Here is an 18,307-nt window from a genome sequence, read left to right as displayed (position 1 = left end):
GGGCCTTAGCCTTCCTCGTTGCATCCCTGCATCCTCTGACAACGTTCCTCTATTCCTCCCAAGTGGCCTGTCCCCCTTTCCACATCCTGTAGACTTCCTTCTTCTGCTTGAGTTTTGCCAGGAGCTCCTTGCTCRTCCATGCAGGTCTCCTGCCCACTTTGCTTGACTTCCTACTCATAGGGATGCACCACTCTTGAGCCTGGAGGAGGTGATGCTTGAATATTAACCAGCTCTCTTGGACCCCCCTTCCTTCTAGGGCCCTAACCCATGGGAAATTGAGAATTCATTTTGTCAATAGGAACTTCAGTGTGCAAAATAGACCCTTGAAGATGTAAAGTGCCTCTCTGCCCACTCTAGATAAGTCCGTCCTTTTGCGCTAAAACACAGCATGCGTGATTGCTGAGCAAGACTGGCTACAGAACAGGAATGTGAGAATATAAAATAGCTCTACTTAATCATAACCTTCAACTAACAATCATGATGAAAAAAAATACAATATATTGCAAGAACCCAATTGTATTATTAAGTGCAAAAACAAAAGCCAGGACAAAGTACTTCAGTCTGTGTTACAAATCTAAACTTTTCTAACATATCAGAGACAATGAGTACATTTCTTTTTTAAGCAGTTAGTTCTGAATTTTAATGATCTTTCTGCTCAGAAGAGAGGGAACACATATGGGAGAATTTTACAGTATAAAAGGCATACATTTGTACCGGCACTGAAGCACTGAGCATGTCGCTGATGGTCATGTAGTGCTTGCAGCAAGAGTGATACACTGAAATCTGTTCCATGTTAGGTAATTAAATATCATTAAACATAACTCTGTCTTCTAACTAAGTTAGAATCACACAAGCTATTGCAAAAATGTTGTAAAATATGGAATGACCATTTTGAAATTCCCAGCTTCYAGCAATTTATCAAGCCTTTTCTGTTCAGGCACCCCAATGGTTTGTTTGGCAAGAGAAGCCTGGCTCATGAGTGTACTACTTGCTTGTCTTTCCATTTTGCCCCACTGGAGATTTCACACCAGTTCGGTTAAAAAAAAAAAGAAAAGAAAAAAAAAAAAGGTTAGAATGCAAAAACCCACCCTTCAGCATATGGACAATTTAAGACATAGCCAACTTACAACTTGAATAGAACAGATGTAGTTATAAAGGAAATGTTACACATCTTTGCACTGCTTACAAAAAAATAAGCCTTCCTAGATCTCTTACAAGACTGATTCTTGCAAAGATCTTTAAGAAAATCCTGGAAAAGCCGTTTCATATGCACTGACATTTTCATTTTAAGTGACAGTTGTAGAAAATTTGTCAAACAAGAAGACTCTCTGATGAACTACTACTCTCTGATAATATTCACAGAATAAAGGGATCAAGTAGATTAGAAATATTCATTCACAAGCATCACACCTGGGCCTGTATTTGAAGTTCAGCTGAACACATTTCTCATGTTAGGATGCATTTCAACTCTGAAGCAAATGCCAGAGCAAAATATGTATAATTTATTCTACTTAATTTGTGGATAAAGTGTGTAGGTCTAGCAATGAATACCTGAATCCACTTGATTTCACAGTGCAAATCATTTGCTATTACTAGAGAAGGCAGAGAATTAGGTGCTGCGTTGTCTTCAGTACACTGGAGTTTAGTTCCCTGGGTATTCAAATACCGCTGCAGCTCCCATGCCGGTTCCAATGCACATTGATACAACGCCGTATGCTCTGAAACAGAAGAATGCACGGGCTTAAGAAAAAGACAGATTAAGGCTTAGATTATCCATGGGGGGGGCGGGGAATGTACAATACAGTTGAGCTACCCACAACTCTCCAGRGTCACCAAGAGGATTTTATCCCCAGAGCAGTCCCAGCAAAACACATAGACACATATTAATCTGCCTGCTTTCTCGATGGGAGCAGTGTGCCAGAAGCAACCTCCTCAACCACCTGCCTCAAACTTACTATTAGTGAGGTCTAGATAGAACAGCTTTGCTTCAGACGGGTTATAATGAGAAAACTCTCCCCTTCCTGCCTCCTGCTACTGTCCTTTAAGTGGCTGTGCTAGGCACTACTCAAGATGAATTTGTACAAAAGCCTGTTTTCAGAGCCCATTCTTCCACCTCAATTAAAGATAACTTCAGTGGGTCATGCCTGATGTGCTTGGCAGTTAACAGACTGCCACCACTGTTGTCCTCTGTAGGCCAGGGTGCAGCTCACCCTAAAGTGAAGCCCAGTGAGACTGTACGTGCGACCCCCAAAGAGAGTGACGGCACCAGCCAGCAGTAGCTACAGGGCTTCTTCCATGCACCAGGAAGAGAGCGACTCCTGGCCACTTGGCCGGGACCRAACCGTCACGGAGACACCAGCCCTCCGTTCTGACTGCAGACTTGCTGCTCTCCCAGCGCTGCTGGGACTCCACACTACGGCAAGACAATATATAGCCCTGTGTAAAGAAAACTAATGGGAATTCATGTTTAAGGTTATCAAAGGGATAAAAACGCCTAGAGCATAATATGCCAAAAGCATAACCCAAACTGATGGTTACTTCTGAGCCTAAATTACTCAGATACATTTAAAGTGCTTAGGCTAACGCTATTCTTCAGGGCTCACCTTTGCCCTCTGCGCTTCAATTCATTGAGCAAAGTGACAACTTGACGAGCGCCGGTACAGCCCAGTGGGTGCCCCAGTGCTATGGCTCCTCCCAGGGGGTTGACTTTCTCCATGGGAATGCCCAGCTTTTCAACACAGTATACGGCCTAGAAAGACACAGGGAATCATTTCACGGAGATACTCTTGCCCCTGTTAGTTCTCAGCCTTGCTGCAACAGGACTGCAGAGAACACTTAGCGGTCTCCTCCGTCTATGCGGAGRGACGGCAAACAGCTGGGCAGACAACGCTACGCAGGTCCAGGGGCTTCAAAAGACTTGTACTCAAGATGAATTTGAGCTCAAATTATGTTTTCTATTGCACAGAATCCAGATTGTAAGATCAGCTGCTATGAAAACATTTAAGTTGTTTAAATATTAAATAATTAGTATATCAATCAGAAAAGGTGCTGTTTAGGTAAACCATGTTTCCCAGTGGAAGACACTGAACTACATTACATATCCAAAGCATATAAAAAGAGCTAGACTGATAAACATCAACCCAAATCGAACCCACGTACTTTCTGACAGGTATATCGTATTTGTAGAAGACAGTGAAGTTTCCACCTTTTATTAATCACCGCCAAATTGGTGAGAGTGCAACACACTCCTACTGAAACCACCCTACAACAGATTACATCTCTTATGAAACAGCAAATTTTGCAAGCTGGTACGAGGACACGATAGCAAAGATTCTCATTCAGTGGACAGATCTGTCCAATTTTTTTCTTTTTTTATATTAAGCTATATAAGCAACGTCCTGCTTGTTTTCATTTGAAGAAAAATGGAAAATAGTCTGTGCATGTTATTAACGATTCATTGGACATGTAATGTGTGGAACAAGTTCAAATCTTAATTTAAAACTGAAGTTGAGACCAAGCTGTAACATCCTTGGTTACCAAGCAATATAACAAGTTAAACAAGATGATCACTCACCTGGCTAGCAAAAGCTTCATTAATTTCATATATATCAATATCATTCAGAGTCAAACCTATGGTTCAGAAAAGTCAGGATTTAAAAGGAGATATTTTTGCCTTATGACTGCATCAAAGAGAGCAATTCACTTCAAGCTTCCCTTTATGAATTCTGATTCTACTCCACCAGTGACAAGAGGGTGACCTCAGCTCTCTGCGGGGCGTGTATGTTTATACGCATGTGTATGTATAACAATGTCTAAAGACTGCAAAACACCACATTCCTTGGTATCATGTCACTGAGCTTGCCAAATTTCCCTAGATTRAAGGTGGTTTCTCTGCAGAGGGATTCAAGATCGAAAGGGTATTTCAAGACTGAAAGATAAAACTGTAGCTGAGCACGTGACCACAGTGACAACGGGCAGACACAACAGCAATCATGAGCTATAAAAGCTATTTAACCCTGTGAGGGTAGTAAGAACTCTGAGGAAAGCCTAATCCACTGGTCAGACCCCCAAATTGTAACTTTTGGCTGCATAAGCAGGAAAAGGAACCCAAAGTGTTCTAAGCTGTAAGGATTCATATTACTAGCAAGACCGATTTGTTGGTATGAAGTCACAGAACACCCTGGTCATATTAAGGAAAACAGCATCAAATGAGCTCTGAAATCACTTGCCACACGTTAACCATTTGTTGGGACTGTACAGGGATTTAATCCTGGGCTTCTAAAAGGTGAGTGAACGACAATTTATACATCAGTACAAGTAAATGGTATTACAATAATCCCAGGCAGGATCTCTTTCAAGGTTTTGAATTCAAGCTCACTGTTCCTATTGCAGACGGCTGCACATGCTAAAATCATATAACCTCAAATCTCATTCCACAGAGTCTGATTCGCCACGTGTTGAACAGTGTAGGAACAGCGGCTGGTTCCTTACCCGCCTTCTCCACAGCGACAGGGATGGCGTAGGCTGGTCCGATGCCCATAACGTCAGGGGGGACTCCTACCACAGCAAAGGATTTGAGCACCCCCAGGACGGGGAGCCCTAACTGTTTGGCTTTCGAGCGTTTTGCCAGGAGAACAGCAGCTGCTCCATCACTGACCTGGCTGGCATTACCTGTTGGAAGAGATCTGTTAGCATCTCTTTTGGCTCAGCACGTTTTAGTACAAGGCAGGTAAGAGGCAGCAACAACCTGAATTTATTATTTGAATTTATTGATTATTTATTTATATATGAACTTATTAATAGAGCTGACCTGCTGTAGTGCTACCATTCTCTTTGAAAGCAGGCTTCAGCTTTGCCAAGCCTTCCAGGGTAGTAGAGGGCCTGATCCCTTCATCTTGGTGCACGGTGATGGTTTTTTTGTTGCCCTGGTCATCTACAACAGTGGTCTTCACTGGAACGATCTCAGCTTTAAAGAGCCCCATCTGCTGAGCTTTTGCTGCTCTGTTGAAGAAGAGTACGAAAGTTTAAAGTAGTCTGAAGGTGAAATGCAAGAGGTGCACCAAACCAGCTAGTGAAAATACAAATTAAGGTGTGATTTGGTTTACAGACACATCCCTGCTGAGAAGTATATGGGAAGATAATGTGAATACTTATTTCCATTCATGGGAAGACAAACTTCTTATCTGCATGTCATAGGAAATATATCATTAACATAAAGGGGAATTTCCCCAAGCCCAGGTGACAGGACTAAACACTTCTGAGCAGGATCTCAGTTGTTTCCTCTAACACCTTTGTGATTCTGCTGACCACCATCTGCACACAGCCACGAAGTTGTACTTGTCTAGCAGTACAGGCACATCACAACAGGAAGAAAATATGTAAATCCTGACATTCAGAAGTCAATTCTTATTTCTGAGAGTTTAAAACAGGGYGAGTCCGCTAGGCCTCCACATAATACAGATCATTTGCAACAAGTTAAAGAATGGCTAAAGTTTCACCGCCTCCTGGCTTTGTCCTAATAAAGACAAGTTGAACTTTAGACTCTGGACTGTAGGTATAATCTGGCATCTAAACGTCACCTTTCAACCTAAAACAATTCCAACTTATGTCGCATAGTTTATGTGACCACATAGCAGGGAGTCCCTTCATTCAGCAATGAAGGAGCAGTGAGGAGAGGGTCTGGTCACAGTGACAGAAGCACTGCAGTAAGGAACAACTGACACGAGGGAGAATGCAATTAGCTAAATTAGAACCAATTCAGGGCACAGATTTGATTCTTACAGGGAAAAAGACTGATCTTTTATACCAACAAGRTATTTAAAACCCGCCGCTGTAGAGCTGATGTAGAAGACATCTCCCAGCAGCGCAGCRCAGCACCCTTTACAGAGAACAAAAATTGGGACTTACAGTTTGCTTCACCCCCTCATCTCCTTACACTTTAATTCATAAAATGAAAATAATACTACCAGGTAAGTGAAAGTAAGAGTGAAAGGCTGAAGGATAGATCAGCAACACCACAGACATCCTGAGACTGAGGCCAGAAAATCACCCCTTTCCTCATGTGAGAGGCGAGGACCGCATTCACATACCCTTTGGCGTTATCAGCTCAGCGTCAGTGAGAAAGGCTGGCATGCCAAGTTCCCTAGAAGCAGGGCCAGGATTTAAAGGTTAACTGGCCTGTGCAGTGGCTTCCTGTATTAGATAAATAATTGGACCGCGACAATGCTTAAACAGATGCCTGAAAGTTAATTTAACTCTTTGATGCCAGCAACTTTAACGCATCCCCTGGTAATGGACTTGCTAATGTATTCCCATGGATCCAAAGGACAGTTTACTTTGGCAGTAATTTTACCTAAGAGGAATGTTATTAGAGGTAGAATTGGAYTCACTTGAAGCTAAACACCTGCAAAGACAAGCAACTCTTCTCATAAACTCAGCAGTTCCTTAGAAATGGCCGCTTTCAAATATTCCCTTTTAGGAAAGGTTCCCTCTGGTGCAACACCCAAATTCAGTTAAAAATAATATTCAGCTGTACATTGGTTTCAGAAAGTTCATGAAGGTCGTATCCTTTGGATGCTGAAAAACACAGGTGTACTCAGTGCTTAAGGCTGGCACTTCCAGTCGTATGCGCGCAAGGATTAGTCATATGCCTCTCAGTAGAGACCAGGATTCAGATTTCCTATCACACCATCCAGGATCCGTACTTGTCTTTGCTCTGACCATCCCAAGCTTCCTTCCTCACTACTCTGTTTTGAAAGGCAATAAAGGCTGCACTTAACCACTAATGGGAATAGCAATGTTTTTTCTCTCCGTATTTATTCCTTAACCAAAAGATGAAAAAAAAAAAAAAAAGTATTTACTTTTGTTGGGAAGCCAAGGCAAAGGCATCTTGCTTCTTTCGGGAAACTCCAAACTTCTCTGCCACATTTTCTGAGGTTATTCTGGGGAAAACATCACAGAATTAATCCAGTGAAACATGCAGTGGAATTGCATTCAGCTTCTACTAAGACAAAACAAGCAAGACATACAAGCAGCAACTTCATCCCCAAAAATCAACTGCTGTTTTCTCAATCCAGAACTGCTTGGCAGAAGCAGACCCTGGTTCAAATCCACATCCAACCCATGGTTCAAATCCGCTCTCCCATCACACTGAAGACTCCCCTCTGGGTCAATTCATGAGCAAAGCGGATGGCCCCCATCTTTGCGAAGCGCAGTCAAATCAAGGGTGTTTCACTTCACGCAATGAATCTTTTACTACAACCGAGGAGGATGCTGACATGTACAGATCAATGCTCACTGTATTCAGAGGCTGATCCATTTGGAACAGAACAATCCCCGAAGAGACAGACAATCTAGAAACATCCTGCAACTTTGGGAAGAGGAAACACTTACCCCATAGGAATAAGGCAATCTCGAGCTTTGCTGTTTTCCATCATACTAGAACCGATATCACCAGGGTTGCCTGCACTTCTGAGGGACATGGTTTCCACGCTAGACACAGAGGAAATATTTGAGTTTGCTACCACTGCTTTCATACTACATTTGCAATAATTACTCAATTCAGACAGATCAAAATTCAGTATCTTGACAACATTCTTTTCTATTGCTCTACAGAAACACAGATAGTAATTAAAATCTGGCTCAGGCACAAGCTCCTCAATCACCAATATAAATATTAACAAGAAATGAAAACAGATTGCTAGATTAAATTGTTTCTTGCTTTTCTAGAACAGGATACCAATGTCAACAGTCAATCCCTTGCGCTTTCACAGCCTAGGAAGGAATCACTAACTATTCTGGCACTCTCGTCTCCAAACGTAATGAGAAACCTAAGGTTCTTGGGCTGGAGTTTCCAGTGAAATCATCAACACTATAAAGACAGCAGCTACAGCTTAAAAACTGGTTGGCAGTATATTAACGTAAGCATTAGACAAACCAAAAAAAGAAGCTTAGTGAGTTATGTAATTTGTATTTTGCAACACAAAGAATTTGAGATCCTAGAGGCTGCAGTCTTTGGCCTACAAATGAGTTAACACATTCGAGATAAAAAATTCACTACACAAACTAGTGTGAAGTGATGGCTTTGTGTAAGTTCTGGTAAAGTCAGACTAGACCAAAAAGTCCAAGACGGAAGAGGAATTTACTTACACTCTGCACCATGAACGTGTACATTCATACAGAAGGAGTAATGAACAAAGAAAATATTCCTGGGAAATGCAAGGCAAGCGGGCAATAAGGCTTTTTCCCCAAGCAGCTTAAATAGCTGACAGTGCTCACTGACTCTAACATAGGCCACTGCATTGCTTGACTTCAACTGCATCTACTCCCAGGTGGAAGTTACAGAATTGAGCCTTAAATTAGACCAAATCACATCTGATGCATTTTGCGTTGGAAGTCATGCAACGTCTCCACGTACAGAGTACAAGCGAGTCCGCTCAGGTGGCGAGCATGACTTGGGATAAGAAGAACTCACAAAAGCTATTTGTAATGATGGATTTTATGTCTTAAAGGAACTACTGTAATTGTATAACCTTTAAGCATATCATTTTGGTGGATACTGCCAAGCAACTTCTTGCACCAAGGAAGCAAAGGGAAGACTGAAAAGCATCACGCATTCAAGCAGAAGTGTCCCCCRCGACTACCAAGTGCGCAGCGTACATCAGAGAAACACGCCTGTCTTGCTGAGCCATTTATTTCATAACGGTCTAAGAGGGGAAAAGGGGTTCTCAGCATCAGATCTTGCTCAACCAGGTACGCGCAGTTGTTGATATGTTGTAAAGATAAATATTTTTCTAAAGGCTACAGGGTGACTGTGTGCGGTAATAATCCAGAAAAGACACCGAGGCAAAGAAAACAAGAAACTTGCTATTTTAGCCTCAGGATTACTGAACACCGTTCTGTAACTCATTCTTCTGAAGCAAACGTGCATGTGGTCAGTAGTATTTCTCCAAAGCCAACCTAACATTTATATCATCCTCCAAAAAATAAATGCTTTTTTATGATCATAGGACAGAAGCATTCCCATTCAGGGCAGAAGAACATCTCCTGCAAGACCGTGAAACAGTTATTAGCGCGAACAGGACATTTATTTCTTTGTCCAAGATAGCTCCTGGTATTCTAAGACTTCAGTTAATAGGCGGTTAATTAAAACGCTAATTACAGGCTCTTTCAGGCTGTCAGAGCTCTGCACACAACTGGTACCCTACAGCAGGGACATAAATAATAAAAACAGGGGTTTTGCAGGCTTGTAAGAGATACTTAAGCAGAAGTCAAGATTGATCAGCTGATTACTGCAACCCCAGCAGACATGTCGCTGAGACCAAAACTTCCAGGGAGTTAAAGGATTTTCAAGTACCCTCTCCTCAGACCCTTTAGGATGACCCGATTCTCTGAGAAGTACTCAGAAGCATCTGGAAATACACGTATCACATCTGCAGCCATCACTTAAGCTCAGTCCCTGATTTTAGAGTTAATTCAGCCATTTGTTAAATGAGGACAGTATCTATCTCCGGGGGGGGAGGAGGGGGGCGGGCACAGAGATCTGCTTGGAAGGGATTTCTAATTCCTCATACAAAAGCTGAGGCAGAAGAACAAAGTACTACTTTCAAGAAGCCTAAGTAAGTGCCATAAAAAGATATTCTTACCCACAGGCCAAGCCAATGTCATATGACCCATTTCGGATGCCACCTGTAACAGTATTGCATAAACATTTTTACTATCATTAGGAATAAAAGCGCTTTCATTCCAGCTGCAGTTTCATGAACACCTGATGCACCTGCTACAGCTGAAAGGAGCCTTCGCTCTTCACTCCCATCTGCTGGAACATGAGCCAGGCCAAGGAACTGATCTGGCTGAAGACTAATCGTGTCCTAATGTGCAACTGGACAGGACAGGACTGACCCTACTAGAAGCTGCCCAATGTAGAACGATAGTAGAACTCACGCTCAGAAAACCAAGGTTATTTCTCTAGGTGTTAACTCAGTCTCTCTTTTTGGATAAATTGCAGAAGAGACCGTTATGAATGCATATAAGATATTTTAGCTACCATTTTGACAAGGAATAATCAGAGACCCTCAACAGAAACGTTCTTTCTGGTTTCAAGGATATAAAAGTGTTCAACCAAAACCACACTGAAAATTTGTAACGACAGAAGAAATTACCACTATTTTTACTGCTCAAAGAGATTGGAGGCCAAACCTCCAACAGGAGAAATGAGCGCTGGTGGGGGCAGTGAATCTGATCTGAGTGCCCATAACCCTTAATACCCACTTACCAGCTATACTGATAAGAGCCTGTAACCCAGAGGAGCACTGCCTGTTAACACTCGAGCAAGGTACAGTCTCCGGGATACCACTAGAACAGACGACAGCATTGGCAAAGATTCAGTAACAAAAACTGCACAAGCAGCTGCACATCTAAAGAGAACGTTAAGCCGCTTAATTAAACTTTAACCCTGAAATTTAGACGAAGATGAAGAACAATCCCGTTATACGTTTTTGACCTATTTGGTCCTGCACCAAGAGCAAGTAAAGGTCACATAACTTCCCAACTTAATTTGCAAGTAGATTAGCRTGCTGTTTCCCCACAAGTCTGCCTTCAGCACAATTCTTCTTTGTAAGCAGCTCCCCCTTACACATCTAGATCCTGAGCTATGTAAAAGTTCCGACTGGGTCCAAAAACGCTGAAAGGTCCTGCAGCATTCATACCTACTGGAGGACTCTGTCTGCACCCCTCCGACATGGTGGTCGTAAACTGATTTAACAGAGGGGAATGTCGCTTAGCAATACAAACTGGCTGAAACATTTGGAAGCTGGACCCAGCTCGAAACAAACCCATCTACCATCACGCTGGGAAACAAACAGAAAGAATGGAGACAACCCCGTAGTTTCAGGCCCATGTGGAGCAAACYGAGCGTGTAGCCTTGCAGTACAGAACAGCAGCGGGTACAGCTAGGRACCCAAAAAACAAGATCTCCTGCTCAGAGGGCCAGCACTAACAGATGAATTCACCTCAACTCTGCCTTCCTGGGAAGGCTGCCAGGAACGAGTGAAGTGTTCATACCTCAGTTGCTGGCCCTTGCTGCTCCCCCTGCTCCACTGATGAAGAGATTAGGGGAGCAATCCACCGAGCACATGGAGTAATGTTTGTTTGGAAGGGAAGGCAACTCCTCACAACGTTGTGTGCCCTGCTTCTCCCTTCGGAGATCTATGAATTCTCGATCCAAGTCTAATTTCTAGGCAAAAGGCGATTAGCCTTAACTTCCTAGGAGTGCATGTGCCTTATTGCAGCCTCTGACCCAGTGCTGCTCTGTAGACAAGGCTTGAGAAGACAAGGAGGAGCCTCGATCTGGTTGAGAGTTTACCTTAGAAATTGTGCAACTCTTGCAATCAAAGCACCAGCTCCAGGCTGCAGCACATTTCCTGAGTGCAAAGATACGATTGCAGTCAATCAGTTGCATTTCCCTAGCTATTTCATTTGCTGTGGACATTTWCATGGGGTGGCATTATCTGACACCTGGATCAGAGACCGACCACCTGACAGAAGAGCCATAAAGGATGTACTAATTTCATAAGCCTAATGCTACAGCATTAACCCCTCCCAAACCCCAACCATCCGCTTAGTCTCCTATCAGAGACAAGGAACGGCCTGTCCCAGGGAGCTATCCAGAGCCAGGAGTTTCAAGACAGCACAGAAATCGTTCACTCACCAACACAGATATCTCCCAGGTCCTCAGGACGAAGCTTGACATCTTGAAGGACAGCTGTCATAACAGCAGACAGCAGCTCGTCGGGTGTAGTGTCCTAGAAGCACAGGGGATTAGTGTTACCTGATGAGCACCAGTAACTGCCTGCCACCTTCACTCTGCTTCAGAGGGGCAGCGCACCACCCACGGGAGCTTAGACAGCCTTACCCCACGTGTCAGCTCACAGTCTTATGACTGCTGTTGTTYTCCTACGAAATCAGAACCATCCTGTACTGTTTTTACTCTGGGTATTTTGCAAGCACGGTAACATGTGCTGCTTTCTTACCTAGCTGKTTTTTTTAGGATGCTTTGGAGGCCTTTCAAAGCCAAATAAGTTTATTAACTACACTGAATTATACGACGAGACTTCAGCAAGGCAGAGCCTCCAGGTTCATTTTGCGTGAGAAACAAGCCTGAATGACGGTGACTATATCCCACCAACTGCTGGGCTCCAGCTGGACGGATTCGGGGGTTTCTGTGACCAGCGGTGTCTAACACAGGCCTAGAAACAGGTTTCGGTTAATGACCCGGTAACGTCACGTTATGGGGGTCCCATYCCCTAGCAACGGGGGACGGAAAGCACCGCCGGTGCGACGAGGAGGGGCACGGGCATAGCTCGAAGGATGAAAAGCGATGCCGGCTGCTCGAGGCCAACGTTGCGCTGTGTTCCCGCGCCGGGCGGCCGTCGGCCCCGCGGCCGCGACCCCGCGGCTCGGCAAGGAAAGGCCTGGTGACCCGGTAGAGGGTGGYGGGTGCGTGCGGGGCGCAGCCGGCGCTCCGGGAGTCGCTCTGCTTCCCCGCAGCAGGCAACAGCGGGGGCAGCTGGGACAACGCGCACCTGGGGCTTTTGGGGGATCCTGGTGGCAGTGCTGCAACTGGGGAGGGGGGAGGCAGTACCCCGGGGGGGGACTCAGCACCTGGGGGGGGGCAGAGCCCTGGGGGGGGGGCAGTTAGGGAGTCAGAGCACACGGGAGGGGGCAGAGCCCTGGGGGGCGCAGTTAGGGGGTCCCAGCACCCTGGGAGGGGGCAGAGCCCTGGGGGGGGGGCAGTTAGGGAGTCAGAGCACACGGGAGGGGGCAGAGCCCTGGGGGGCGCAGTTAGGGGGTCCCAGCACCCTGGGAGGGGGCAGAGCCCTGGGGGGGGCAGTTGGGGGTCCCAGCACTCCGGGGGGAGCCCAGACCCCTGGGGGGGGCAGTTAGGGGGTCCCAGCACCCGGGGGGGGTCCCTAGGGGCGGGCTCCCCCCCAGGCCGTACCTTGAAGCCGCCGCGCTTGGCGCGGCCGATGGCGGTCCTCCGCCCGTGCACCACCACCACATCGTCGGGGCTGTCGGCCGCGGCGCGGCTCCCACAGGGCGCAGCCCGCAGCCCCGCGCCGGGACCGGGACCCGAGGCCGGGGGGGCCCCGGCGAGGTGCCCCAGCAGCACCCGCATCCGCTGCATCGCGCCGCGCCGCTCCGCCCCCGCCGCCGCCATTTCCCAGCGCCGCGCCCCGCCCCCCACCACGGAACAGTTTCACTCCGTAATGGGAGGGGTCAGACCGGAGCCGCGGGTTCGAGCCCCGGCCCCGGGTTCAGTCCTTAGCCCTGGGTTCAGCCTTTGGCCCCGGGTTCGAGCCCCGAGACCCCGGTTCGAGCCCCGAGACCCCGGTTCGAGCCCCGAGACCCGCTGCAACCCCCCGCGCCCGCCCCCCTGAACATCCAGCCCAAAACCCGCTGGCTAAACCCCTCCTTGTTCCAGATTCGGTCCAAGATGGGCCCGCACCACCCAACCGACGGCGGTCGCGCCCYGGGACAAAGCCACGCACACAGCTCGCAAGTCCGAGAACCAGATTCATTATTTCTTGTCAAGCCCATTCAGCATTAGCTTAATTTCGTTCCCCCGCCCCGGGGATCCACGGGGGCCGCCGCTCCCGCCGGCGCGGTCACACGAGGCAGCGGGCCGCGCCGCCGGCCTGGTCGCGCGCCGCGGAGCGGGGAATCGCGCGGACGTGGAGGCTGCGCGACGCCGCGCTCCCGCCTTTCCCCTACTTCCGAGTAAACGCAACGTAGAAAAACTTCTTCTTCTTCTTAAAAAAAAAAAAATTTACATGGCATAATATTACACTCTCTTCGCCCAGTTTCATTTTGTACATCAGAACACTGCAAGGTTTTTTGTTTTTTTAAAAAAAAAAAAAGAAAAAGGCAAAGGCACCTGAGGAGCGAGTCGCACACGCGCACACACACGCACACGCAGACGCGGGGAGAGGAGCCGGGGAAGCCAGGTTTGGGCCACGTCCGCTCTCCCTCCGCGCGCCGAGATGCCCCCGAAYGGCTCGTGGGCTGGGGGGAAGCGATTTTGTTCTCACTTCTTTGGCAGGGGAAACCCACACTGGGAATATAAAACCCAAGGAGATTCAATGAAAGCAGAAAAGCAGCCTAAAAACATTCCTTTTTGTGAAAACGCCTTTTTTTACCCTCTTCTGACAAAACCCTCAACAGCTAACACAAAGTGCTTCACCTCCCCCCCGCCCTGTTTTCTCTATGCGCCCCATAGAATTGAACAGACTGATGGATTTGGTCCTATTTATAGGATAATATTCTGTATTTGCTCCTGTTTTGGTCCACAGGCACAAAAATCTTGGTGTCGCCCTGCTGGAGCTGTCCTTGGCTCCCCCAAAATTAGGCCCCGATGATAACCAGCCTCTCCAGCTTTGCAGAAAAACTTACAGGGAATATTTTTACGCATTTCCAGCACCCTATTAGCTTTCCCCCTAACACCCGCCACTATTTTTTTTTTTTTCCACCGAAATAAGTCTAATTAACCTGCATCCAGAGTTTTTGCTTCTTCTTTACTCTCCAGGCCACACCAGTCTGGACAAGGAAATGCTCCCGCCGTTTCCCCGACGGTGCAAAGGCCCGAGCTCTTCCGCATGGAAGAATTCGAGGATGTGCAAAATCACACAACCAACCATGTTCTCAGCTTCCCCTTCATTCCAAGCAACACTTTTCATTTTCAATGAAAAAATAAACCAGCGTTTGCTGGCCTGAAGCTGGCGCCACCCTGGTAAGTGCTTATTTAACCTCTGCCGAGCCGCGTGGAAAAGGCTAAGGCAGTGAGGAAGCGGGAGGTGGGATGGTGCAATTAATTTGCCCCAAATGAGCAACATCTAACAAAGCAACTGGCTTCCAGGGACTCTCTGCTTGCTGCCAGGTCTGTCAGCAGGTTCACGTTGGTCAAAGGGGCTTCAGGCCAGCTGTGCTTTGACCTTTCCTGGTTCCCCACTGTATAAAACGGGGCAACTTTAAGCACATTGCAGGGAGAAGCATGCTTCGAGCTGCCCTTGATCTAGGCATCTCTGATCTCCCATTTGGAGGCTTCGTGGTTACGCAGCCCATCCCGGTGCATCGCCCTGGCCCAGCTACACTTCTCCCGCAGCCCTGTCCCTAAAGCATGGCAGCACAGCTCCAGCCCCACGTTAGCAGCACAGCAGAAGCTGGCCCGGGTTATCAGCGCAATGATTACGAGCGCGGAGTTGCCCTCATAAAGACCCCCTCTAGCTCCTGCCAAAACTCTCATGGTTTCAATGGGGAGAGGATGAAGAATTAGCTTGTGCTCAGCTCTGCATGGTGCTGGCATCAACATCATTTAAGCATCCTTACCCACCACACGCACCAGAGGTCCTCAGGAACCATCAGCAGGCGTACCCTACGGAGACTTCCCGCATCTCGAGAAGAACCCCTCTTTCAGACTGTTGCACACACACGCACGCACACGCACACACACAGAGGCAAAGTCAACTCAGCTGCTGCATAACTGCGCCCGACTCCATACTTTGTGCCGAGTCGAGCATCACTCCTTGATTGTAACTGCTTAAGGCACAGAACAGTATTAAGTGTAGCCCCCCTGGAGATGCTGGCTGCTCTGCCAACTTCTTGCTACCTCCAGGAGGAGGGTTCCCTTCCCCTTCTCAACGGGGAACATCCCCCCAAGTCTGTGGTCTGAGGATTATCTCCTCCAGCATGGCTGACACCTGTGTCCGTTCCTTGGAGAAAGGCAGCGGTCGCCACTGAGCAACTTTCTCCTTCTCTGGTCCTGGGGAGGCTGTCAGCGTCGCTGTGGTGCAGGGGGCAACACATCCCATTTGCCTCACTTTCCCACGGGATAAGTAACATGGCAAATGGGGAACCTCCCAGCACGCGTTGACAGCAAGGTTACTTGGTCTGAGGCTGGCACCTGCACAGATGGGGTGTCAGGGAACTCCGTCGTTCTGAATCTCTGGCAGCCGGTGGTGGCCACCATCTCCAGGCTCCGATGGTCCCAAGCGCAGCTTCGAAATCAAACACCACAGCAGCCACCGAGCTGACAACGAGGCGAGATGGGACCTGCGGGGCCACCACAAGGAACAGCCCAGGGCTGAGGTCTGATCTGCAGAGTGCAAAGGGCCGTGGGTCTGGTGGCCGCCCCCTCCCGCCGGCGTATCCCCATCCCCGCTGCCAGGGGTTTAAAGCCCACAGTTGACAAAGGGATGTCTCAGCAGGTCTTCGGCCGTGGGTCTCCGCTTCTCCTCCACAAAGATCTGCTTGAGAAAGTTGCGGCAGGAGTTCGAGACGCCGTCAGGCAGCTGGGGGTTGGTCGGCTGCGTCGCGATTTTAAAAATAGCCGCCATGGCTTCGAACTCTGCCCATGGCGGCTTTTCCGTTAACATCTCCACCACGGTACAGGCCACGCTCCTGCAACGATGCCAAGAACACAGCGGGTGAGACAAAAGGTAAGTGACCGGTGTGGCTGCTGCACACCTGAACCACAGTGCATTTTGCTTTTGAAGGATAACTGACTTTAGGGTCTGAAGAAGGCTCCCGCCTGGAATGGACTTTCCCAACTTGTGGGGAGCAGCCCCCCATGAAAGATCAGTGCACGTCTCTGGTATGCAGGTCCCCCTTGAAGCTCAYGGTTCAAACAAGCCCTTTGCACAGAGCTCTCTGCTCCCACGGGCAAGAGTAAACTGCTAAAGCTGGTTCCTTTTCTGCCTATATTAACTGGCAGGCATTTTCTTAAACTCTGTGCATGTGCTTTATCCTGGTTTCCTAAGGGTAGAGGCTTACCTGATCCCAGCTGGTAACCCCTTAACATCTGAGCTCACGGACCCATTTTGGACAAGTCTGACAGATACTAAGCTTCACAAAAACATGAGGCTGGGAACACAAGAGAACTTGTCAGAGCCTCCCTCCAAGGGAAGGCCAGACAACAGCTCATACACCACAGTTTGAGCAATATCACATAGTTCCCCAAGCAGCAGAGCCAGAATGAAACCGTCTTGCTTTCAGATCTACTTCCAGCATCATCTCCCATGTGCATCAGAGAAGCAGCACATCAGATCAGAGTCAGGGAAGAGCCTGAAGGGTTTCCCTGTGCTTGGTGAGGAGTCCTGGTTTCAGCAGGGACCCTCTCGGCAACCTCCCTTTGCAGTTGCTGCTAAAAAAGTGAACCACGCTTCCCTCCCATAGGCTGGAGCAGGGGGTGCCAGGCTGCCTGCCAAGGACTCCTCAGGCTTCCCCCTCCCAATGGGACACAGAGGGGGACCAGTTTCTGTCGACTCTACTGGCTTGGACACTCAAGGGAAAGCACTTTGAGAAGACAGTACTGTTTCCATTTATTAAGAGGATTACTAGAGTTTTCCCAGCTCTTTTAGGCTCCAGCTGACATCCCCCACAGATCAAAACACTCACAAACAGCCACTGATTTTGGACGTCTTCACGTCTGAGCCACATGCAAATATCCAGTGGCAGATTTCGAGAGCCTGCCAAGATCCCACTGAGCCTCAGAGCCAGATTGAACGAATCCCCAAAATCAGCACCACCAAAACTCAACAGCTCTTTTGGCAAACTTTGTATCAACCTGCTTTCCAGAATTAAACAGCAGCTACAGGGTTGAGCAGCATGTGGTCCTTGCACATGGTAAGACCTCCCAAAAGCAAGCTGTAATTTTGAGTGCTCCCATTTTGGGACATTCGTTTAAGACAAACTCCCTCTGGATATCTGCGTAGGTCATCCTAACATTCAGCTCCCATTTCTATCCTTGTACTGTTCTGCCTTCAAAATGCTAGCTATACTTGTTGCTCCCGTTGCAACTTCCCAAAGGGATAGCTGATTATAAGCAGCAAAGGTGGGGTTTTTGCCATGTTCCTTACCATACATCAGCTTTCCTTCCATAGCCTTCTCCACTGATAACCTCCGGGCTCATCCAGTATGGTGTTCCCGTGACAGATTTAATCCCAGTCCCAGACATGCAGATGGTCTGGATGCGTTTGCTGGCTCCAAAATCTCCTAGTTTCACATTTCCAGCAGAATCTCTCAAAATATTGGCACCTAGGGGTGAAAGGCAAAAAAATCCCAAGAGATGAAGCAGCTGAGCCAAAGTGGCCAGCACAGAGAGCAGGAAGGGCTCAGGCGAGGAGCTAGGCACTGCAGAAGCCCAAAGGGCCTTGCTCAGCTGGATTCAGCATCATGCAAGAACCCTTCTCTGAAGGCTGTCACTCTCCAGGAGGGCCGACTCCCACCAGTCCTCCTGAATAACCTCATTCAGCAG

At 47.8% G+C, this 18,307-nt stretch overlaps 2 protein-coding genes across 4 annotated transcripts in view; both read right to left on the bottom strand.

The window, feature by feature from the left end:
- Positions 1-535: 535 nt before the first annotated feature.
- Positions 536-13,198, bottom strand: ACAA1 (acetyl-CoA acyltransferase 1). 2 transcript variants are annotated; one of them, XM_026072430.1, is made up of 12 exons: positions 12,998-13,198; positions 11,708-11,801; positions 11,363-11,420; positions 10,274-10,353; positions 9,645-9,687; positions 7,393-7,491; positions 6,861-6,941; positions 4,811-5,001; positions 4,492-4,671; positions 3,575-3,630; positions 2,604-2,749; positions 1,496-1,718 (listed from the first exon to the last, which is right to left on the bottom strand). In XM_026072430.1, the coding sequence occupies exons 1-12, from the start codon at positions 13,181-13,183 to the stop codon at positions 1,643-1,645; spliced, it is 1,290 nt and encodes a 429-aa protein (XP_025928215.1). In that variant the 5' UTR covers positions 13,184-13,198; the 3' UTR covers positions 1,496-1,642. The 2 variants fall into 2 exon arrangements, with proteins under 2 accessions (XP_025928208.1, XP_025928215.1); XM_026072423.1 differs by lacking the exons at positions 2,604-2,749; positions 3,575-3,630 and adding an exon at positions 536-1,013 and having other exon boundaries at positions 1,552-1,718.
- A 499-nt stretch (positions 13,199-13,697) lies between these two features.
- LOC112969323 (mitogen-activated protein kinase kinase kinase 3-like) overlaps positions 13,698-18,307 on the bottom strand; it is a 68,560-nt gene continuing 63,950 nt past the window's right edge. For both annotated transcript variants that reach the window (XM_026072514.1, XM_026072525.1), the window contains exons 16-17: positions 17,910-18,087; positions 13,698-16,452 (exon numbers count right to left, since the gene is read on the bottom strand). In XM_026072514.1, coding sequence (XP_025928299.1) covers positions 16,224-16,452; positions 17,910-18,087 — 407 coding nt within the window. In that variant the 3' untranslated portion in view covers positions 13,698-16,223. The remainder of the gene's footprint in view (positions 16,453-17,909; positions 18,088-18,307) is intronic.

This window comes from Apteryx rowi, unplaced genomic scaffold (assembly GCF_003343035.1).
Source record: "Apteryx rowi isolate R43461 unplaced genomic scaffold, aptRow1 scaffold_109, whole genome shotgun sequence".
NCBI classification, from domain to species: domain Eukaryota; kingdom Metazoa; phylum Chordata; class Aves; order Apterygiformes; family Apterygidae; genus Apteryx; species Apteryx rowi.
Note: the sequence above shows the minus strand (reverse complement) of the source record. Positions and strands in the feature narration are given on the sequence as shown.